The sequence below is a fragment of the Melanerpes formicivorus genome, unplaced genomic scaffold, assembly GCF_026170545.1.
Source record: "Melanerpes formicivorus ecotype bairdi unplaced genomic scaffold, bMelFor1.0.p_v2 SCAF_8, whole genome shotgun sequence".
In the NCBI taxonomy this organism is placed as follows: Eukaryota; Metazoa; Chordata; class Aves; order Piciformes; family Picidae; genus Melanerpes; species Melanerpes formicivorus.
In genome coordinates, this window is record NW_027142360.1 from 1,372,398 (window position 1) to 1,395,367 (window position 22,970).

At 52.4% G+C, this 22,970-nt stretch overlaps 1 protein-coding gene across 2 annotated transcripts; it reads right to left on the reverse strand.

The window, feature by feature from the left end:
* Positions 1-1,434: 1,434 nt before the first annotated feature.
* Positions 1,435-22,856, reverse strand: RAD52 (RAD52 homolog, DNA repair protein). Of its 2 annotated transcripts, none has more exons than XM_068141803.1 (12): positions 22,800-22,856; positions 13,280-13,353; positions 12,034-12,135; positions 10,285-10,378; positions 6,985-7,052; positions 6,615-6,733; positions 6,449-6,524; positions 4,563-4,756; positions 4,153-4,298; positions 3,498-3,569; positions 2,767-3,009; positions 1,435-2,216 (listed from the first exon to the last, which is right to left on the reverse strand). In XM_068141803.1, exons 2-12 carry the CDS (start codon positions 13,349-13,351, stop codon positions 2,158-2,160), a joined length of 1,245 nt encoding a protein of 414 aa, XP_067997904.1. In that variant the 5' UTR covers positions 13,352-13,353; positions 22,800-22,856; the 3' UTR covers positions 1,435-2,157. The 2 variants fall into 2 exon arrangements, with proteins under 2 accessions (XP_067997904.1, XP_067997903.1); XM_068141802.1 differs by having other exon boundaries at positions 4,153-4,304.
* Between the last annotated feature and the right edge of the window lie 114 nt (positions 22,857-22,970).

Sequence of the window (22,970 nt, forward strand, 5' to 3'; positions counted from 1 at the left end):
CTGGCTGCAACCTCCCTTCAGGTAGTTGCAGAGAGCAATGAGGTCTCCCCTGAGCTTCCTCTTCTCCAGGCTAAGCAACCCCAGCTCCCTCAGCCTCTCCTCACAGGGCTGTGCTCAAGGCCTCTCCCCAGCCTTGTTGCCCTTCTCTGGACACCTTCAAGTCTCTCAATGTCCTTCTTAAACTGAGGGGCCCAGAACTGGACACAGGACTCAAGGTGTGGCCTAACCAATGCAGAGTCCAGGGGCACAATGACTTCCCTGCTCCTGCTGGCCACGCTGTTCCTGATGCAGGCCAGGATGCCATTGGCCTTCTTGGCCACCTGGGCACACTGCTGGCTCATATTCAGGCAGCTGTCAATCAGCACCCCTAGGTCCCTCTCTGTTTGGCAGCTCTCAGCCACTCTGACCCCAGCCTGTAGCTCTGCATGGGCTTGCTGTGGCCAAAGTGCAGCCCCTGGCCCTTGGACTTGTTGAATGCCATCCTGTTGGCCTCTGCCCATCTGTCCAGTCAGTCGAGGTCCCTCTGCAGAGCCCTTCTGCCCTCTAACTGACCAACATCTGCTCCTAACTTGGTGTCATCTGCAAACTTGCTGATGACTGACTCGACCCCCTCATCCAGATCATCAGTGAAGATGTTAAAGAGCACAGGGCCCAGCACTGATCCCTGGGGGACACTACTGGTGCCTGGCTGCCAGCTGGCTGTGGCACCATTCACCACCACTCTCTGGGCTCAGCCTGCAGCCAGTTCCTAACCCAGCTCAGAGTGCTGCTGTCCAAGCCACAAGCTGACAGCTTAGACAGGTGGTCAAGGCAGACCACATCCACAGCCTGCCCCACGTCCACCAGGCAGTCACCTGATCATAGAAGGAGATCAGGTTGGAGAGGCAGGACCTGCCCTTCCTAAATCCATGCTGGCTGGACCTGAGCCCTTGGCCATCCTTCAGGTGTGCAGTTATTGCCCCCAGGATAATCTGCTCCATCACTTTCCCTGGCACTGAGGTCAGGCTGCCAGGCCTGGAGTTTCCAGGTTCCTCCATCCGACCCTTCCTGTGGATGGGGACCACCTTGGCCAGTTTCAGTCACCTGGGACCTCTCCAGTGAGCCAGGGCTGGAGGAAAATGATGGAGAGTGGCTTGGCAGCTCATCTGCCAGCTCTCTCAGCACCCTAGGATGGATCCCATCCGGCCCCATGGACTTGTGAGTGTCCAAGGGGCTCAGCAGGTCCTGAACCAATTCCTCACATGGCTTTGCTCTGAAGTTTAAGCCCCATGGGCAGATTTGTGCTGCCCATGCCAGAGCAAATGCCAGGCTCTGCAGCTGTGGGGCTGGTCTCCTTAGCTTCTGACTTGTAACTCCTCCTAAGGTGTTAACTTCTTTGAGCTGCTGCAACAGGAAATGAGGTGTCAGGGTTTGCAGAGGCAGGAACAGCCTGGCTGGTTTGTCAATGGCCATGTTTATTTTGATATGGAAAAGGGTTGAAAGCTTATTTAAAAACAGAAGTGCAGCTCCCATGCATCTTGTGGAAGGTCCAAGCCAAGGCCGAGATGCTGCCTGCAACTCTGGCACAAGTCCCAGCCTGCCCCTGCTGCCCTCTTGCAGTCGCAGTTCCATGTGGTGCTGCTGCCCAGGGCAGCAGATGCAGCTGAGGAGCAGCCGTGGGCTCTGACCCTGCTGCTGCAGCCACGGGGGCAGCGGTGGCGCTGGAGAGCAGGGGCTGACACTGCCGCAGTCCTGTGCCCTCAGCCTCACTCAGCAGGCAGCCACAGCTCCTAGGCTTTGTCACCTGACCGCACCCCACCCCCTCCCCATCCCGCTGGAGAGTTCTCTGTTCCATGATGAAAAGCTACGAATGGCATCTCCTTTGGAAGGTGAATTCTGTTACCATTTCAGGCCAATCCTCTGGCCTGTTTGTAGCACAGCCCCAGGGCTGCTGCTGCAGAAGCACAAGCCATGGGCTGTTCAGACAAAGGCATCTGGAACATGTAATACCCTACCAGTCCATAGAGTCCCTGCTGCCTGCACTGAACTCTTTGGGGTTGCTTCACCATACTACACAGAAAAATCCACTAGTGCACTGGCTGCTCACACTCTGTGAGGGAGTCTGACTGCAGTGCTAAGATGTAATCCAGGGTGGAGGCAGTGATACCATCAGGTGTCTTATGTAGGTTCCAGCCTCCTCTTCTTCCAGCTTTGACTTCTCCTGTGGGGGCTGCAGTCTGCCAAAGAGGGAAACAGTGAGAAACTGAGACTCTGTACAAGCTGCTTTGCTGCTTCTAGAAGTGCTCCTCAGCTCTTTTCTGCAGACTCACAGAATGGCAGGGGTTGGAAGGGAGCTCAAAAGCTCAGCCAGCCCAACCCCCCTGCCAGAGCAGAATCACCCAGGAGCACATCCAGGTGGATTCCACCACCTCTGGGCAGCCTGCTCCAGGCTCCAGCACCCTCACAGTGACAAAGTTTTCCCTTCTGTTCCTGTGGCACCTCCTCTGCTCCAGCTTGCCCCCGGTGCCCCTTGTGCTGTCCTTTGGCATCCCTGAGCAGAGCCTGCTTCTGTCCTCCCCCCACTGCCCTGCACATCTTTATCAACCTCTTTTTCCAGCTCTTCCTTGTTAGGACACACAGCTGGACACCCCAGAGAGTTGTAGCTCACTTTCTCAGCACCTGCAGCCAGGCCCAAGAGAAGAGGAATGTTTCTCCTTCTCTAATTTCCTGAGCCAGCTGTGCCACTTTGGAAGCACAGAGCAGCCCCCATGCTTTGGTAGCAGGTACCTGGGCTGTGCTGCTTGGCACAGCTGTTGTTGCTCCTGATCACAGCAGAGGCCTGCAGCTGTGCCAGCCTAGCAGGGGCTGTGTGGTGGTTGGCTCTGTGAGGTGTCCTGTTACGAGTAGTCATCTGATGCCCTCCAGGGGGTGTTGCAGGTGTCTGGGGTCCAGCTGGTGGGTCTGCTGTTTTGTGACCCACCAGCTTCAGATCAATGCTCTCCAAGGAAATGTCCCAAAACTCAGGATCATCTGGAACAAAGAGGTGATCCAACCACAGATGGTGCTATGGTACCACAGGAACGGCAGTGAAGTCCTCTCAGCCTACAACTGCCCACTGCAAAAGTGAAACTGTAAGGCACCTTCTGATGTCAGTGCACAGCAGGGCAATGCTGCCACCCCTTGTGCTCTGGGCTGAAGCAATGTCCAGGCACTGGGGGGTGAGTCAGAGACAGTTATGGTAGGAAAAGTCACCCCTTCCCACCCCAGATACTCTTTCTCTGCAACATCCCTTCAGGAAAAGGGTTTACTGAATACAGATGAAGCAACCCTGCTGAAGGGCTCTGGTGTGAAGCCTCTCCTAGTGACCAACAGCATCTCCCTGCCACTCAAGCAAGGTTTGGAAAGATCAGACTCACACTTGCACTTCCATTATTCCAACCTCCTCAGAGCACTTACATGGCACTCGGAGGAGCTGATTTAAACACTTCAACTCTGTTACTCATGGCTTTTGGGCTGACCTGCAAAGAACTCCTCTTCCACTGCTTGCTCCTGTTGTCCTGCTGCTGGAGTGCTGTGCTTTACAGGTGTTGCTGGAGGGAGGAAACACAAGGAAAGATCAATACAAACAGAGAAGAACCTTTTTGCTCCTTTGCAGGGCATGAGTCTGAAAAGATCAGCTGCAGCTGCTGCCAGGGACCCTCTTTTTCCTAGGGCTGGCTATGCTTTGGTTAGCAGTAGTAAGGTTCTGTACTTACTGCAGCTGACAAGAGCCACTGCACTGCTTTGGCACAGCCTTACCCCATCCCCAAGTTTCTGCTTGCCACACAGCTGTCCAGATTTCCCCATGAGTAAAGAACATCAGAGTAGCCAACACAACCCCCTCAGCTCAGCTGCAGCATGCCAGTGGTTACAGACATGCAGCCACTGTGCTGCATGAGGCTTCAGGCTGGTTGGGAAGCTGCAGTTCTCGTGGTGCAGTTCAAGAGCTGCCAGTCCTGTAGCTTTTAAGAACACAGGGGGGAAAAGCACAATAATCCTCGTTCCCTCAGCCTGAAAGGTGAGGCAGGAGGACAGTTCAGAAGCCAGTTAAACTGGTCAGGCTGCTGGGCTGAGGGTAAGCCATGGCTGGCAGCAGCTGTCACTGAACCCTTCTGTCCTGCTGTGCAGCCTTACCCTTCCTGCTGCTGGGAGTGCCTGCTGGAAGCTCCTGCTGCTGCTGCTGCTTCTCCCTCTGCTCCCGGAACTGCTGCTGCAGCTGCTGCTGGCGCAGCTTCCGCTGGTAGGTGGCATCGCAGCCCGTGGCTGAGGACTCTGCGGGGCTGCTCCTCCCCACAAGAGAGCACAGGGTTACACAGGATCTCATTGTACAGGGCAAAAAAATGCCTCAAGAAACAACAGCAAGGAGAATGCAGACAACTAGGATCTTATGGCAGCTGCTGACTGAGGCTGTCCTTGGGCTTTGAAAGGTGCAGCGGCCTCGGCCTGGCCTGCAGCGGCCTCGGCCTGGCCTGCAGCGGCCTCGGCCTGGCCTGCAGCAGCCTCTGCCTGCAGCTTCCAGAAGAAATTTATAGCAGCAGTCTCACCTGGAACTGTTTGGCTGTTTCTGAGCTGCTGTGGCTGCAGCAGCTTCCATCTGATCAGGCTTACAATTAGCTGCCAGCTCATAGTGTTGTCTGCCTCCTGTGTTCTGCCTCTCCAAGCAGCTGCTGTATCTTGCTTTCTCTATCTCAGGCTCACAGTCCTGTCTTTTGGCTTTGACCAGGTCTAACTCAGGGATCTAGTAAAGGAAAACAAAGCAAGAAACCCAAACACATCTTCAGAATTGCCCTTCCTGGAGTCACTGAATGATGCACAGGCTTTCTCTACACAGTGCTGCTCAACCCCAGCCTGCTTGCTCCAAGCAGAGTGAGTTAGAAAGCTGAAAAGCACTTCCAGGATGAAGTGGTTCAGTTAATCACTGAACTGCTGCAGCTCTGTGTGAGCTTAGCAGCTCTGTGCCTCAGGGCAGATAGCTCATCCCTCCCCATGCCCTGCCCTCTGCAAACCAGGACAGCTGCAGGTGACTGAAGGCTGGGTGTCAAGTGAAGGGCCCAGGTGTCTTTTGGGTGGTACACAGCAGTAAGACAAGGATCAGTGGATACAAACTTGAACTCAGAAGGTTTCAGCTCAACATGAGGAGAAACTTCTTTACAGTGAGGGTGACAGAGCCCTGGAGCAGGCTGCCCAGAGAGGCTGTGGAGTCTCCTCTGGATGCATTGCTGTGCAGACTGCCCTGGGTGATGCTGCTTTGGCAGGGGGGTTGGAGTGGATGATCTCTGGGGCTCTCTTCCCCCCTCTAATGTTCTGATTCTGTGACTGGCGCAGATTCTGCACCTTCTCAGGCAACCTCAGGGGCAACCTCAGGAGCAACCTCAGTAACAGCCAGGCCAGCTGCAACACTCTGCAGCCTGCTGTGTGACACCACAGCAAACTTACACATCCTGAGAGCTCCTAAGGACTGGGCTGACAGCACTGATGAAGATGTACCTCACAACCTCTTGTCCCTCTCTCTGGACAGTCAACACAGATGGAGGTGCTAATGGCATTGAATGGAAGGTGAGGCAGAGGAAGTTCCATGTGAACATGAGGGAAATTTTTCTCCCTGTGAGGGTGACAGAGCCCTGGCACAGGCTGCCCAGGGGGGTTGTGGAGTCTCCCTCTCTGGAGATATTCCAAACCCTCCTGGCTGTGTTCCTGTGTGACCTGCTCTAGCTGCTCCTGCTCTGGCAGGGGGGTTGGGCTGGAAGAGCTTTTGAGGTCCCTTCCAGCCCCTAACCTTCTGTGATTGTGTGATTGAGCAGAGAGACAACATGGCCACAGCTGTCATGGGAGGGCTGGAGAAGGAGACCGATTCTTCCCCTGATGATCTCACCTACTGCAGGCAGCAAGAGTTCAGAGCAGCTGTGTTAAAGTGTCTGGGAGAACTCTGTAGCAGAGAGGTCACACAAACTAGCAGGCAAAGGCTACTGGTCCCCCAGGTGCATGTGTTTAGGGCTGGGATGCAGTGCTCTAACTACTTGTAATGCTTTTAGGGTGAAGGCCCAGGAGCAGGGAGCCTCTTCAGCCTCTCCTCCCAGCAGCCTGAGCACTGCAGTAACCAGGAGCAGGGAGCCTCTTCAGCCTCTCCTCCCAGCAGCCTGAGCACTGCAGTAACCAGGAGCAGGGAGCCTCTTCAGCCTCTCCTCCCAGCAGCCTGAGCACTGCAGTAACCAGGAGCAGGGAGCCTCTTCAGCCCCTCCTCCCAGCAGCCTGAGCACTGCAGTAACCAGGAGCAGGGAGCCTCTTCAGCCTCTCCTCCCAGCAGCCTGAGCACTGCAGTAACCAGGAGCAGGGAGCCTCTTCAGCCTCTCCTCCCAGCAGCCTGAGCACTGCAGTGACCAGGAGCAGGGAGCCTCTTCAGCCCCTCCTCTCAGCAGCCTGAGCACCGCACCTGGCGTGGAAGCCTGTTGACAGCTCGGAGGTAGTCTTTGTCTAGGAGGCAGTTGCCAAGAGCATTCCCAAAGCACCTGAGAAAGGAGAGAGCTCACTGTGACTGCAAAGAACACACAATGCTCATGTAACTTCTGAAAGATGGACACATGCTGAGCTTCACTTACTTGAGTGCCCTCTTCAGCCCATCTGTTACTGCCTCCTTTCTTGCCTTTTCCAAGGACAAGGCCTTGGACTTTAGGCCCTCACTGACTCCATACCCCACATCTTCATGGTATGACCCATCCTGGAGGGAAGAGTTGAAAACAGTAGGTGTGAGGGAATTTCTGCACAGTCAGCACTTGTTAGATGCTGTACTTCCCTAAGCCTGATGCCTTGGACTCAGCTGGTTGTCCTAAAGCAAGGTCAGTGTTCTGGAAGCCACTAGGTCCTCTGCTGTAGTACCATCAAGAACCACAGGCTGACCTGTGTGAACTTCCATTCACATCTTTAGGCAACTGTTCAGCTGTAGACAGAGCAAAAAAAGACTCCACTTACCTTCAGCTGGACTCTCACAAATGCACAGACCCCCACGTAGAACTTGCCGTTGTTGAGGTCAACAAAGTCTGTGAGAGGGGAAAAACACAGCCCAGACAATACAAAAGCATGTCCAGCCAGTTTGTCCTTTGAGGACTCACCATTATGGAGCACACTTGCTGAATGTGCCCAAGGGACTGCATCATCCTCTGTAAAATGGAGCATGACTTAGAGAGTATGAAGTGTAGGCTGAGAATGCTGACTTGCCTGGGAGGCTGGGGCATGTGCTGTGAGGCTTTCTGCTTGCTAGGGGCTGGCTGTGCCAAACACTCACACCCTGCTGCTGTGGGCACACACTTCAGACACAGGAGACAAGGAATTGTTGTGTTACTTCCCATTCAGCTACATAGCCTAAACCTTCAAAGCACAACAATTAGCAGTGTGCCCAGGTGGCCAAGAAGGCCAATGGCATCCTGGCCTGCATCAGGAACAGTGTGGCCAGCAGGAGCAGGGAAGTCATTGTGCCCTGTACTCTGCACTGGTTAGGCCACACCTTGAGTCCTGTGTCCAGTTCTGGGCCCCTCAGTTTAAGAAGGACATTGAGAGACTTGAAGGTGTCCAGAGAAGGGCAACAAGGCTGGGGAGAGGCCTGGAGCACAGCCCTGTGAGGAGAGGCTGAGGGAGCTGGGGTTGCTTAGCCTGGAGAAGAGGAGGCTCAGGGGAGACCTCATTGCCCTCTACAACTACCTGAAAGGTGGCTGTAGCCAGGTGGGGGTTGGTCTCTTCTCCCAGGCAAGTGGCACCAGAACAAGGGGACACAGTCTCAAGCTGTGCCAGGGGAGGTTCAGGCTGGAGGTGAGGAGAAAGTTCTTCCCAGAGAGAGTTGTTAGCCATTGGGATGTGCTGCCCAGGGAGGTGGTGGAGTCCCCATCCCTGGAGGGGTTCAAGAGGGGATTGGATGTGGCACTTGGTGACATGGTTTAGTAGTCATGAGGTGATGGGTGACAGGTTGGACTTGATGATCCTTGAGGTCTCTTCCAACCTTACTGATGCTATGATTCTATTTTTTTTTTCAGCTAGAAGGAAAGGTTGAAATATCAACTGATAAAAACAGCAGTGGAGAAGAAACTGCTGCCTCCAGTTTGCAAGATTGTGTACAAGGCTTTATCAAGGACAAGCTGCCTGAAGAATTTGATGGGCTGCAATACAACTCTGCATCCAACCTCTCTACTCCACCCTGCTTTACACCAAAAGCACTCCTGCAAGGCTGACAGAAACATCACACCTCAGCCTGGAGAAGAGGAGGCTCAGGGGGAACCTTCTCACTCTCTACAACTACCTAAAAGGAAGCTGTAGTCAGGTGGGGGTCAGGCTCTGCTCCCAGGCAGCTTGTGCCAAGAGAAGAGGGCATGGCCTGAAGCTGTGCCAGGGGAGGTTTAGGTTGGATGTTAGGAAGCACTTGCTCATGGCAAGGCTGATTAGGCACTGGGATGGGCTGCCCAGGGAGGTGGTGGAGTCTCCATCACTGGAAGTCTTTAAGGAAAGATTGGCTGTGGCTCTTGGTGGCAGGGTTTAGCTGAGGTGGTGGTGTTAGGTCAAAGGCTGGACTTGATGATCCCAGAGGTCTTTTCCAGCCTCAGTAATTCCATGATTCTGTGAAGTTCAAGTAACTGCACTCTGGAGTCCAAAAGCTTTTCAGTACTCCTTGTGTCTAGCTAATTGTTCTGCAAATATGAGAGGGGTGTAAAAAACCAACTGAAACAATAAAAATCAAACCAGAGCCCTCTGTGTCACTGCTGAGTGACTTGTTATGGCATTACTTGACTGTAAAAGGAGAAAAAGTGGTACAGAGGAGATGAAAACCACTGAAGTAACTTGTTTTATGCCTAGAATTTACCAGCCTGAAGAAAGAAAAGGTTTGTGAAGGCAGAGGGGAGGGCAGGAGGTATATTCAGGCAGCTTTGTGGAGCTGCTTCAACAGCCAGACTTCAGAGTATGCACAGCAGGACTGAAAAGAAGGGCAACTCCTCTGGCAGGTCCTACTTCAGCTATGAGATGGAAGAAGATTCAAGATATCTCAACAAGCCTTTCCCTTAAGATTTTCTTCCCCCCAAAGTTTTCTACTGTAAAAAAACCTCAGGGTTTTGGAGCTAGTGGCTGCTTGAAGGAGCTGCAGAAAAAGATGGGTGCCTGGAGCTGAGGGCAATACAGACTTGGAACATGAACTTGCTGGAATATACAAATTACAAGTGAGTCCAACAGTTGGCTCAGAGCTGTCAGGTGTTGAATAGCTTCACTGTGATTTCTCTTGACTGTAGTCACTGAGTGCTCCCAGCAGAGATCAGAAAACTTGGTTAGCATAGCTCCAGAATCATCAGAAACACACTCAGAATAAGGACAGAGTCCAGTGCAAGATTTAAAGCAAACAGAGGCTCTGTGATTGTGCAGTTTCTCTCATTCTTACATCCTGCTGCAACACCTGGGAATTCTCCATGCCTCTCCCCAGGGCTCTGAAGTGAGCAAGTTCTAGTACAGATAGTCTAGGCCTTACCTGAGGGACTTTTCCTTCAGTGCCTGTAAGGGGTTAAAATAAACTGCCCCCTTCTCCCCACCCTCCCTCTCTTCCCCACTGCCTGGGAGACAACAGAGCACAGGTAGAGAGGTTTCATGCAGATATACAATGAGTTACTGTTCTGTTGCAGGGGTATCAGATGACACCAAAAGAGATAGGAGAAAAACAAAAGGAAAAGACCCCATTGAACCCACCCAGGTGAATCTGCACAGGTGCCTGGGCCAAGCCCCCCCAGGAAATCGAAACAGGAAAAGAGAAAAGCCAGCCCCCAGCCCACAGCAGGGAACTGCACAAACTACAGAACATCCCTGAGCCCCACCAGCCCCAGCAGCACTCACTTCTGTCATGCAGCAAGCACTACTCAGAATGGTGTAGAATATAGCACAGGGTTTCTACATCTGTGAGTGTAAATCACAGGAGGTTAGGGGTTGGAAGGGACCTCTGGAGATCTTCCAGTCCAACCCCCTGCCAGAGCAGGAGCAGAGAATCCAGCACAGCTCACACAGGAACACATCCAGACAGGGCTGGAAAGGCTCCAGAGAAGGAGACTCCACAACCTCTCTGGGCAGCCTGCTCCAGGGCTCTGGGACCCTCACAGTCAAGAAGTTCCTCCTCATGCTGAGCTGGAACCTCCTGTGCTGGAGTTTCCATCCCTGTCCTATCACAGGGCACATGATTCTGTTCAAACCATGACAGTGCCTCACAGGGAAACCAGAGGGAAGATTTGTTCACCCTCAAGAGACACTCACCAACATTCTGCTGAGTGACTGAATGGGCCCAGCCATTGAAGCCAAACATCTCATTGGCCAGACTGATTACCTTGTGACCCTCAATGTAGCAGACCTGGAAAGCAAAGCATGTCTACATCAACAACATAGAAGCACACACACAAGTGCACACACCTGTACCTGCTTCCTTTCAAAGAGGCATCACCCATCAGTTCACACTGGGGAAACTCAGGTAAGGTCAAGGGTCAGCTGCTGTGACTAACAGCATAATGGTGCAGGGTTTAAGGCACTGGGATGTCCTAAACCACAGAGAAGTCTCCCAGGAGGACTAGACAGTCCAGAAGATAGACACCAGAAGGTGTAATCTTTTCTCTTCCATTCCCATGATGCCTGCATCCCTGGAAAGCTGGCTGCAGAGTCAGTTTCTGGTGCTCTTTCCTCCCCCCTGTCAGCTCTCTGGAGGGAGGCCTTACTTGGTAACATGGGAGAGTATCTCAGGCCTGTTGCTGGCTTGCAGGGGCCTGACTAATTTGTCCTGTGCAATTGTGGTCTGTTTAGGCCTAATGGAAGGGAGGCAATAGCCGGGGGGGGGGGGGGAGAAAAGGAGCACTGGAGGGTGTGGTTGAGTCTGGCTGGGGGCAGGTTTTGGGGAGGTTTTGATGTATACTGTGTTCTTTGGAACAGGTATTGGGCCTTAGGGATTCATGTATGCTGCATTTTCCTGTAGATTTTTGAACACAATTCTGTATTCCTCTCCAATTCCATGAGAGTGTCTTTATTTTGCTCTTTTGGGGGGAGTGAAGTTATACCTGGCTGCTCTCTAAAGAGAGACATGCAGCTTTAGGTTCAGCTGCTGGGCAGTCAATGTGAGCCTCTGTATGGCATAATCAATGGAAGGCAGAGCTAGCAAGGACTGGGGAAGGTAAAACACAGCCAGTGTCAGACAATGCTTCATGGATTCCAGCTTGGGGGGAAAGCAAGACCAAGTAGCTCAGTGTCCCAGCAGTGGATACATGTCCTTGCACAGGGTGAAGGCAGAATTTATGCTGTGCACATTGGCTTTTCTATTTGGGTATTTGTGGTGGTTTCAGCCTTAACTGGGAGTTCAGAGCTCAGATGGGGGCGAGGCTGAGAATCTCTCCCCTGCTCCCCCCTCCTCCCTCCCAGCAGAGAGGGGAAAGAAAAGGGAAGGAGCAAATCCACCAAGCAATGATTTGGAGTCAGCCTGGAAGTAGAGAGGTAAAGAGTTTGCTTTAAACAAAACAAAACTCTCTATATAGCAATAGGTAAGGTTCACAAGGGCAAGGAACAAGGATAGATGGGAGGGGGACAAAGAGGAAGAATACAAAACCAGTCTCTCTCTGGAGAGGCATGGAGACAGCAGGGGGAAGGATCAGGCCCAACCACGTGGCAGAGGAGCAGGAAGGCAGCTGCTGTAGCTCTCATCCAGGAGAGGCAGGAGCCAAAAGGACAACTAATAGCTGCAATGCCCTGCTTTTTATCCCCTAGCTGGGCAGGGAGGGGGCAGTGGAACAGACTCAGGTTCCCAGGGGGGGGCATGCCCTGCAGGGAGGGCAGAGCACCCGCAAGCCCTCCCCCCCTGTTGTGTTTCTGTTCAGCATGGGCATTAAGCCACCACAGTATTCAACTACCAGTGGGAAATTAACTTAACAAAACCAACCCAACAACCCAAACACCTTTTTTTACCCTAGTTTTCCTGGGGGGGGGGGGGGAAATGAAGTTGCAACAGGTGTGCATGACTGTTCCTACCTTCTGTCCTCCCCCAGCTTGCCGGCTGCTGATGTATTCCGGGCCCAGCCTCTGACGAAGAGCATGCTGGATAGCTTGATACTCACTTGCTGTGTATTGATACTTGACACAAGGAAAAGACAAGATAAGGCTTCTCACCCTCCCTATTGTAGCTGCCTTTTTCCTTCTGCTACCCCTTCTTCATGCCATTTTCCAGGGACAGTCCCTGCAAGAGGTGTATGATCTGTTCCAACAGCCAAACCTCTCCTAATCTGCGTCTGGCTCTACTTAACTTCCACACTGTCTCTGACTGACCCTGGAATGCAGGCCTGCTCCTGAGGGGCACAGGTTCAAAGGGAGGCTGCACCTGCCTATACCAGACTCAGGAGCTATGGCTAAATGCCTGGCATGAGGAACAGAATAACTGCACCTCCCAAGGAGTCTGTTCAGCCCAGGCACTGTTCTCTTTTTAGCCAACTTTTGTGCACCAGTGCAGAGGCTGTGTGTAAGCATGCTCCAGGCCACCTGGGAGTAAGAATGAAATGAGCCCCATTTTTAAGGAAAAAAGAAAAATTATAAACCTTTTGTGAAGAACTCAAAGCAACTTATTGTGGCTTCTGTCAAGGGGGGGAAATGTTCTGTAGGGAACCAGGATAATGGATGTGACTCCAGCAGTACTGTATCCAGCTTTGGGATGAGGAAAGGCACAGAGCAGACTTCCACAAGCATCAAACTTGCATTTCATAGTATCAGTCAGGGTTGGAAGGGACCACAAGGATCATCCAGTTCCAACCCCCCTGCCATGGGCAGGGACACTCCACACTAGATCAGGCTGCCCAGAGCCTCATCCAGCCTGGGCTTAAACACCTCCAGGGACAGGGCCCCAGCCACCTCCCTGGACAACCCATTCCAGGGCTTCACCACTCTCATGGGGAAGAACTTCCTCCTCACCTCCAGCCTCAATCTCCCCACCTCCAGCTTCAATCTCCCCACCTCCAGCTTCATTCCATTCCCCCTAGTCCTATCACTCCCTGAGATCCTGAGCAGTCCCTCCCCAGCCTTCCTGTAGCCCCCTTCAGATACTGGAAGGCCACAATGAGGTCACCTCAGAGCCTTCTCTTCTGCAGACTGAACAGCCCCAACTCCTTCAGTCTGTCCTCACAGGAGAGGTGCTCCAGCCCTCTGCTCATCCTCCTGGCCCTTCTCTGGACAGCACCTCCAGATCCCTCTTGTAATAGGGGCTCCCTCTCAGGCAAAAGGAACTGACCTGTCCGAAGCAAGCAGTGGAGATGCCAGTGCCGGTGTAGCTCTTGCTGTCTTTCCCTTGCCCTTCAGGCATCACTAAGGATGAGAAAATGGAAACACTGAAGGTAAGAGAACAAACAGTCTGTATGAAGATATGCCAAAGAGCTGCTGGAGTGCACTGCCCCTTGAGTAGAACACTGCTCACAGAATCATAGAATCAGTAAGCTTGGAAGAGACCTCAAAGATCATCAAGCCCAACCTGTCACCCAGCACCTCCTGACAACTAAACCATGGCACTGCTCTGTAGCAGATGTGCTGGACATTACAGCAATGTTATACTTCTCACTCTATGGAACTGCTGCAGCCTGGGGTGGAGATTTGCTCTCTAGGGTTGTTTCAGTACAGAACTTTTCTTCTCCAATCCATTGTGCTGCATATGCAGAAGTGGCTGCTTTCATCCTCGAAGCACAGGCACTGTGCTAGCCTTCCAGCAATAAAAGCAGCAAGGGTGAGCCCAAGCTGCATGACACCAGTGCAACAATTCTTTCATTTAAAGAACAAATAAATCACTCATGCTACTGGAAAAAAAAGAAAGTAATCAGCAGCATCTGAATTCTGTGTAAGAGCAGAGAGCAAAAAGGAAAGTTCTGAGTGCTTGTTCCAAATAATACACTGCTACCAAATGGGGGCTGGCATTTCCTGCTTTGTCTTTTAGGTAGATATGAATGCACTGTGCCATTCCAGGCAAGGACAAACAAAACACAGGCTGGGGTCAGAGTGGCTGAGAGCAGCCAGGCAGAGAGGGACCTGGGGGTGCTGGTCGATGGCAGGCTGAACATGAGCCTGCAGTGTGCCCAGGCAGCCAGGAGGGCCAATGGCATCCTGGCCTGCATCAGGAACAGTGTGGCCAGCAGGAGCAGGGAGGTCATTCTGCCCCTGTACACTGCACTGGTTAGGCCACACCTTGAGTCCTGTGTCCAGTTCTGGGCCCCTCAGTTTAGGAAGGAGGTTGACTTGCTGGAAGGTGTCCAGAGAAGGACAACAAAGCTGGGGAGGGGTCTGGAACACAGCCCTGTGAGGAGAGGCTGAGGGAGCTGGGGTTGCTTAGCCTGGAGAAGAGGAGGCTCAGGGGTGACCTTATTGCTGTCTACAACTACCTGAAGGGAGGTTGTAGACAGGCAGAGGTTGGTCTCTTCTCCCAGGCAGCCAGCACCAGAACAAGGGGACACAGTCTCAGGCTGTGCCAGGGGAAGTTTAGGCTGGAAGTCAGGAGGAAGTTCTACACAGAGAGAGTGATTGCCCATTGGAATGGGCTGCCTGGGGAGGTGGTGGAGTCACCATCCCTGGAGGTGTTCAGGAGGAGACTTGCTGGGGTGCTTGGTTGCATGGGTTAGTTGATTAGGTGGTGTTGGATGATAGGTTGGACACGATGATCTTGAAGGTCTCTTCCAACCTGGTCTATTCTATTCTATTGTATTACAATTGCCTTTCAGACACTTCAGCACTTCCTAGGTCACTTCCAACAGTTATTTATACAGATACTCTGATGAAAAGCAGAGGCAACTTTCTACAATGTTAGTTGTCTATACCTGGCTTGTCAGTTCTGGTTTAGGCTGGATGTGAGGAGAAAGTTCTTCCCAGAAGGAGAGATTGGCCACTGGAATGTGCTGCCCAGGGAGGTGGTGGAGTCACCATCCCTGGAGGTGTTTAAGAGCCTAGATGAGGCACTTGGTGCCATAGTTTAGTTATTAGATGGTGTTGGGTGATAGGTTGGACTTGATGATCTCAAAGGTCTTTTCCAACCTCGTTATTTCTATTCTATTCTATCCTATTCCATTCCATTCCATTCCATTCCATTCCATTCCATTCCATTCCATTCCATTCCATTCCATTCCATTCTCACAGTCTTCTTGTGATGGAAGTCCCTAAACTATGCAGAGCTGAAGACCATCCAGAACCTGTAAGAGCTGGGATGAGCTGTAATTCAGCAGATGGCAGCCTTTTCCAAGCTACCCAGCGCTGCACCACCACTCCACCCTGCTGCTGGGGAAGTGCTCTTGCTGGGAGCTTATGCAACAAGCATGCAAATGGGCTGAGCAGCACTTCTACACCAGCCCACAGAGACAATCATAGTACCATAGTATCAGTCAGGGTTGGAAGGGACCACAAGGATCATCCAGTTCCAACCCCCCTGCCATGGGCAGGGACACCCCACACTAGATCAGGCTCTGGGCTTAAACACCTCCAGGGACAGGGCATCTTGTATTGTGTTGGCTGACTACAACTGGGCGTCCATGGCCAAGGCTTTTGTGTGCCACGTAACACAAATCAGTCATCGATAAGGCAGCCTGAGCTATCAAAACGGGGTGAGCAAGCCTGAAACCCTCTGTAGAGAGCATTGAGTGGTCAGTCAGAGCCTGGCTAGGTTTTGGCCAGTAGAGTTCACAGGATCAGAGGATGTTAGGGGCTGGAAGGGACCTCTGGAGATCTTTGAGTCCAACCCCCTGCCAGAGCAGGAGCAGAGAATCCAGCACAGGTCACACAGGAACACATCCAGACAGGGATGGAAAGGCTCCAGAGAAGGAGACTCCACAACCTCTCTGGGCAGCCTGCTACAGTGCAGTGCTCTGGGACCCTTACAGTAAAGAAGTTCTTCCTCATGTTGAGGTGGAACCTCCTGTGCTGGAGTTTCCATCCATTGCTCCTTGTCCTATCCCAGGGCACAAGTGAGCAGAGGCTGTCCCTGTCCCTTCCTTCCTGACCCCCAGCCCTCAGCTATTGATAGACATTGATCAGATCCCCTCTCAGCCTTCTCCTCTCCAGACTAAACAGCCCCAGGGCTCTCAGCCTCTCCTCCCCAGGCAGTGCTGCAGTCCCTTCAGCATCCTTGGAGCCCTCCCTTGGACTCTTTCAAGTTCATCTTGAACTGGGGAGCCCAGAGCTGGACTCAATAATTCAGATTATAAATAATTATTAAGTGTTATCAATACTGTTAAAGAGTATGCAAATACTATTGCAGTATTATTAAATACCCTGACTTATTAAATAGATAATGAAGATGGGTTTCTGTTGTGCTCCAGATTCAGCACCATTTCAAACAAGTTGTTTCTCCAGTCTCTAAACAGGGAGGCCAAACTTTACAGAGGACTTGACAAACAACTTGCAGAAGGAGAGTATGAGCTGGGCCCTTGGCAAGCAGGGCCACTGCTAATGATGCCAGGTGCAGCTACAGCCTCCTTAATTTTGCTTGGCTGCAGTCTTCATCTTTGGTCTGGAAGTTGTTGTTTGTCCATTTGAATGTGTTTCAGTCACAAGTCAGCTGCAATTTGTGGGAAATACATTTGGGTTTGGAAGAGAGGTTACTCTTACCAGGAGACAGCCTTCTGCTTTCAGCAGGCTATTTCCCCCATTAAGCAAAGAGTTCATTGCACTGTGAGGGAGACAAGTAGAAAACAAATCCAGGTAGTAAGTGTGGTGAGTGGCAGCAGCCATCACTTTGAACCATTGAACAATTTCTTCCCCCACTCAAAACAGCCTAAATCAGATCCTAACCATGATGAAGCTGTGGGGAACAAAAGCAATGCACAGAACAAGTGTATTTTACCTACATAACCCTGGTGCAGGTTTGCCACAAAGCTGTGTCCCAGCAGGGGGGTGGGATTGTGAACGGCAGGATCACAGAGAACACCCAGCTGGATGAGACCTCCAAGCTCATCCAGTCCAACCCTCAACCCAGCACTGCAGGGTCAACACCAAACCATGTCCCTAAGCACCAGCTCCACACACTGCTTAAACACCTCCAGGGATGGGGACTCCAGCACTGCCCTGGGCAGACCATTCCAGTGTCTGAGAACCCTCTCTGGGAAGAAATATTTCCTAGCATCCAGCCTGAACCTCCCCTGGCAAAGCTTGCAACCATTTCCTCTGCTCCTGTCTCTTGGCACCAAGGAGCAGAGGCTGCCCCCTCCTCATTCCAACCTCCCTTCAGGGAGCACTGAGGTCTCCCCTCAGCCTCCTCTTCTCCAGACTGAACACCCCCAGCTCCCTCAGCCCCTCCTCATAGCCCAGGGGCTCCAGGCCCTTCTCCAGCCTCATTATCCTTCTCTGGACACTCTCCAGCCCCTCAATGTCCTTCCTGGGGTGAGTAGCCCAGAACTGAACACAGCACTCAAGGTGTGGCCTCCCCAGTGCTGAGCACAGGGGTATGATCACCTCCTGTCCCTGCTGGCCACAGTGTTTCTGATCCAAGCCAGGATGCCATTGGCTTTCTTGGCCACCTGGGCACTGCTGGCTCCTATTTAATCAACTGTCAACCAGAGCCCCCAGGTCCCTCTCTGAGTCACAGCTTTCCAACCACACATCCCCCAGGCTGTGGCTTGCCATGGGGTTGTTGTGCCCCAGGTGGAACCACTATGAAGTCTATTTTTTGTATATGTTGTGCACCATTATCAGTCTAAATTCCCTAAAGACTTCCACCTTTAAGGAGATTCTGAATAAGATACAGGATCTTTTTCTGAATGAGAAGTAAAAACTTCTGCTGCAAACAGCTTCACATCATACAGATTTAATCCAAAAGGTCAGATGCTGCCAGAGAGAATCCTACCAGTAAACAGTATCAAAATGTGTCTCTCTGCCCTGCTGAGACCACACCTGGAGTACTGTGTCCAGTTTGGGGCTCCCCAGTTCAAGAGAGACAGAGAGCTGCTGAAGAAAGTCCAAGGGAGAGCCAGGAGGATGCTTAGGGGACTTGAGCATCTCCCCTGTGAAGAGAAACTGAGAGCCCTGGGGCTGTTTAGTCTGGAGAAGGCTGAGAGGGGATCTGATCAATGCCTATCAATAGCTGAGGGGTGGGTGTCAAGTGGAGGGGGCCAAGCTCTTTTGGGTGGTGCACAGCAATAAGACAAGGACCAATGGATACAAACTTGAACAGAGAAGGTTTCAGCTCAAGATGAGGAGAAACTTCTTTGGTGTGAGGGTGCCAGAGCCCAGAGAGGCTGTGGAGTCTCCTTCTCTGGAGCCTTTCCAACCCCACCTGGATGCATTCCTGTGCAGACTGCCCTGGGTGATGCTGCTCTGGCAGGGGGTTGGACTGGATGGTCTCTGGAAGTCCCTTGCAACCTCTAACATTCTGTGGGTTTGTGTCACTGGTTTTGTACTCAAATGATGTGAAGCTTGTGTGAGGGAGACTGATGATGCCAGTTTCCTTTCAGGTTCTTTTCTAACTGGTGAAGCACAGCACTGCTGAGCTCTGCATCTCCAAGCAATTGTCAGAGCATCTCAGAGTGACAGAACCTCTATTTTAAACCATTTGGAGTATGAGTTTGTAAATCAGAGAAGTTAATTCTGCAAATGGAGTCACAAACTGACCACAACACCAGAGCCAGGAGCTAGGGAAGACAATAAGGTTCCACCCTTCAGCAGCACACTCTCCTCACCCCTGGCCCTCCCACCTCCAATGTTTTAACTCCCATTAAACATTAATACTGCAGTCAATAATGAGCTATTGACTGGAGTACAGAAGAGCTTCAAGCACCTTCCAGGGGCAGGGCAGTGCTAGGAGATGGCCTGACTCATAAAGCAGTGTTAAAAATACCTCTTTTCAAATCATGTTGAAGTACTAAAAACTAACATTGAAACAGAATTGCTCACTGCCAGGGATGGTAAAGGCAGTTTATCATCATTTATCACTCCCAGGCACTGATACAGGCTGGGCAGGGACTGGCTGGAGAGCAGCCCTGAAGAAAAGGCCTTGGGGGTGCTGGGGGAGGAGAAGCTCAGCAGGAGCCAGCAGGGAGCACTTGCAGCCCAGAGAGCCAAGCAGAGCCTGGGCTCCAGCAAGAGAAGTGTGGCCAGCAGGGCCAGGGAGGGGATTCTGCCCCTCTGCTCCACTCTGCTGAGACCACAGCTGGAGCTCTGTGTCCAGTTCTGGAGCCTCTGTGCCAGGAAGGATCTGAAGGTGCTGGAAGGTGTCCAGAGAAGGGCCACGAGGATGAGCAGAGGGCTGGAGCTGCTCTGCTATGGAGACAGACTGAGGGAGTTGGGGCTGTACAGTCTGGAGAAGAGAAGGCTCCAAGGAGACCTTCTTGTGGCCTTCCAGGATCTGAAGGGGGCTCCAAGAAGGCTGGGGAGGGACATTTGAGGGTGTCAGGGAGTGACAGGACGGGGGAACGGAAAAAAAACAACAAACTAGAAATGGGGAGATTGAGATTGGATGTTAGGAAGAAGTTGTTCCCCATGAGGGTGGTGAGAGCCTGGCACAGGTTGCCCTGGGAGGTGGTGGAAGCCTCATGCCTGGAGGTGTTTGCAGCCAGGCTGGATGTGGCTGTGAGCAACCTGCTGCAGTGTGAGGTGTCCCTGGGCATGGCAGGGGGCTTGGAACTGGCTGATTTTTGAGGTGCTTTCCAACCCTGACAATTCTATGATCAGTTTTGAAATCCAGCAGCCATTGTCACTTTTGCCTTGCAGAGGGTCCAAAAAGTGAAAAATGCATCAGAAGCACCTCATGGAAGAGCTAACTCCAAACAGCTCCAGATGTCACATCCATCTGCTCACTCAGACTGGAAATCCTTACACATCATTTCTTTGCCTGAATCTACAATTCCATACAGAACATGGTACATGAGGAGCAGTAAAGGGTATTTCCCCTCCCCTCCCCCCCAGTTAGCTTTCAATATTACCAAAAGTGAAATACAAACAAATATTCCTGAAACACCCCCCCCTGAAGCTGGTTTGCAGTAAGAGATGGCCTGTTTTGTCACACCAAGGGGCAGGACTGAAGGGAAAAGGAAGCATCTCCCAGGTGTGAAACATTAATGAACCCAAGAAGTGAACAATGCACTCTTGAGCAGCTGCTTTCACATGTATCAAGATGGAGTGAAATGAAAGAGCTTGTCCTGGAGACAGCATCACAGCATCACCAAGGTTGGAAGAGACCTCCAGGATAATGGAGGCCAACCTGGCACCACAGGTTGCTCTCTACAACTACCCGAGGGGTGGTTGGAGCCGGGAGGGGGTTGGTCTCTTCTCCCAGGCAACCAGCACCAGAACAAGAGGACACAGTCTCAGGCTGTGCCAAGGGAGGTTTAGGCTCGAGATGAGGAGAAAGTTCTTCACTGAGAGAGTCATTGGTCATTGGAATGTGCTGCCCAGGGAGGTGGTGGAGTCCCCATGCCTGGAGGTGTTCCAGAGGGGATTGGATGTGGCACTTGGTGCCATGGTCTGGTCATGAGGTCTGTGGTGACAGGTTGGACTCTATGATCTTTGAGGTCTCTTCCAACCTTGGTGATCCTGTGATCTAGAAATATAGAAACACAGAGATTGGAGGGGACCTCTGAGATCATCATATCCAACTGTGAGTGCCTAGAGCTTACAATCCTAGGACTTCTGCTAAACCACTACCACAGACCTCATGACTAGACCATGGCACCAAGTGCCACATCCAATCCCCTCTTGAACACCTCCAGGGACGGTGACTCCACCACCTCCCTGGGCAGCACATTCCAATGACCAATGACTCTCTCTGGGAAGAACTTTCTCCTCACCTCGAGTCTAAACCTCCCCTGGCACAGCTTGAGACTGTGTCCTCTTGTTCTGGTGCTGCTTGCCTGGGAGAAGAGACCAACCCCTTCCTGGACACAACCTCCCTTCAGGTAGTTGTAGAGGGCAATGAGGCCACTCCTGAGCCTCCTCTTCTCCAGGCTAAACAACCCCAGCTCCCTCAGCCTCTCCTCACAGGGCTGTGTTCAAGGCCTCTCCCCAGCCTTGTTGCCCTTCTCTGGACACCTTCAAGTCTCTCAATGTCCTTCCTAAACTGAGGGGCCCAGAACTGGACACAGGACTCAAGGTGTGGCCTAACCAGTGCAGAGTACAGGGCACAAAGACTTCCCTGAGACCAGACCTGGCAGAAACATTACTCAAATATCATGCATTATTTATCTGGGCACTTCTTTCTAAAAGCCTGCCAGATTGATCTATAACCACATCACTTATGTAGAAGCCACTTTAGTCGTGGCAAGGAAAAAAGAGCTGGCTTTTTAACTCAAGAGTAATGGTTGGGGACTTAAAAGGGGAGGCAGCTCGTCCAGTTGTCACTGCAGAGAGCCTGCAGTGTTGCCAAATCCAATGGCAAGACATTAATCCACGCTGGAATATGAAACATCTGAAGGCTGTGAGAGCTGTGGGAGGTCTGTCAAACTGCAGATCATAAACCCCATGGTGATTACAGACACAGATGACACTTCTGGCAGGAAGACCCTAGGAAGCTGACACATTAATTAACACCAAAATCCAAAGCTCTCCAGCTCTTTGTTTGTCTGTTCTGCTCCAGGTTGGCACTGTTTGTTTTTAAACAGAAAACAATGCACGTCTGAAACTGACAATACTTCAGGCATGGGCAAGCCTGTACCAATTTTCATCCTGGACTTGTTTTGTTGGCAGGGATGGAAAGCATCCCTTTTTGGGATACTTTAGGCTTGACAAAAGCATTTTTATATTGCAGCATGCACTTACCTGCACTATCTATTACTGTTCAGGAATGACTTTTAAATGGATTCTCTGTTTGAAAAGGTTCAGGTTTTGGGGACCTCAATCTATTGTCAGCTGTGATAATTGTGAGACGTCTGAAGCATTTATTGCAACAAGGTATTGCTTTAAACAATGTCATAGTATCATAGTATCAGTCAGGGTTGGAAGGGACCACAAGGATCATCTAGTTCCAACCCCCCTGCCATGGGCAGGGACACCCCACACTAGATCAGGCTGCCCAGAGCCTCAGCCAGCCTGGCCTTAAACACCTCTAGGGACAGAGCCCCAACCACCTCCCTGGACAGTCGATTTATATGTCACAAGAGCTGTGCCACTCCTTCCGTGGTCTTACATATCTATCCAGTTACTGTAACCTCTCACTTCAGTGTCCTCTAGGGAAAGGGTTAAGGAACTCCGTGCTGGGCTTTGGCTGTCTAACAGCTCGGAATCACACACACACAAATCCTGAGCAGGCCACTATATGCCTGGCTGGAGGCAGGCCGGAAATCTTCTAAGGAAGAAGCACTTATCAGGGAAACCGAAGTTTGCCCAAGGTAGCAGCAGGGCTTCAGCACAGCCTCTTCAGGAATGCCACAGCCTAAGAGAGAGTTTTTTCGCCCGAGGAGAGCCGCGCTGCCTCCCGCTGCCCCCCGCTGCCCCAGCCATCTGGCGCTCGCTCGGACGGAGCTCCGAACGCCGACTGGGAGCAGCTCCGCGGCCTGGGGACCTCGAGCCGGGAGACGCGACGGCGGGAGGCCGGGGGATGCAGAGAACCGAGGAGGGGCGGGCAGCGGCCAGGGCCCGGCGCGACTCGATCTCCCCCAGGAGGCGCTGCCCCCTGGCCAGCGTCGCCAACGGGCACCCCGCGGGCAGCACCGCCCCGCCGCGCGCCCTTCGGCCAGCGGGCGGGCCCGCGGCAGGGCCAGGCTCTGCTCCCGGCCGCCGCCGCACCTCCACCAGGGCGGGGGAGTGCTCCTCGCCCAGCCTGCCTTGCGGCGGTGGGCTGCGGGACACAGTACCTGGGCCGAGTGGACAGTCTCCGTTCTCCAGCGGCAGTTTGCAGCTCCCGCCTGGGGAGGAGCAGGAACAGAAAAGAGGGTGGGGCTTTCGGAACAGCCGCTACGGCACAGCAGAGGAGTCAAAATTGCTCTGGTAGCGAGAGGCGGTGACGCATCGCCGGAGGCTGCCGA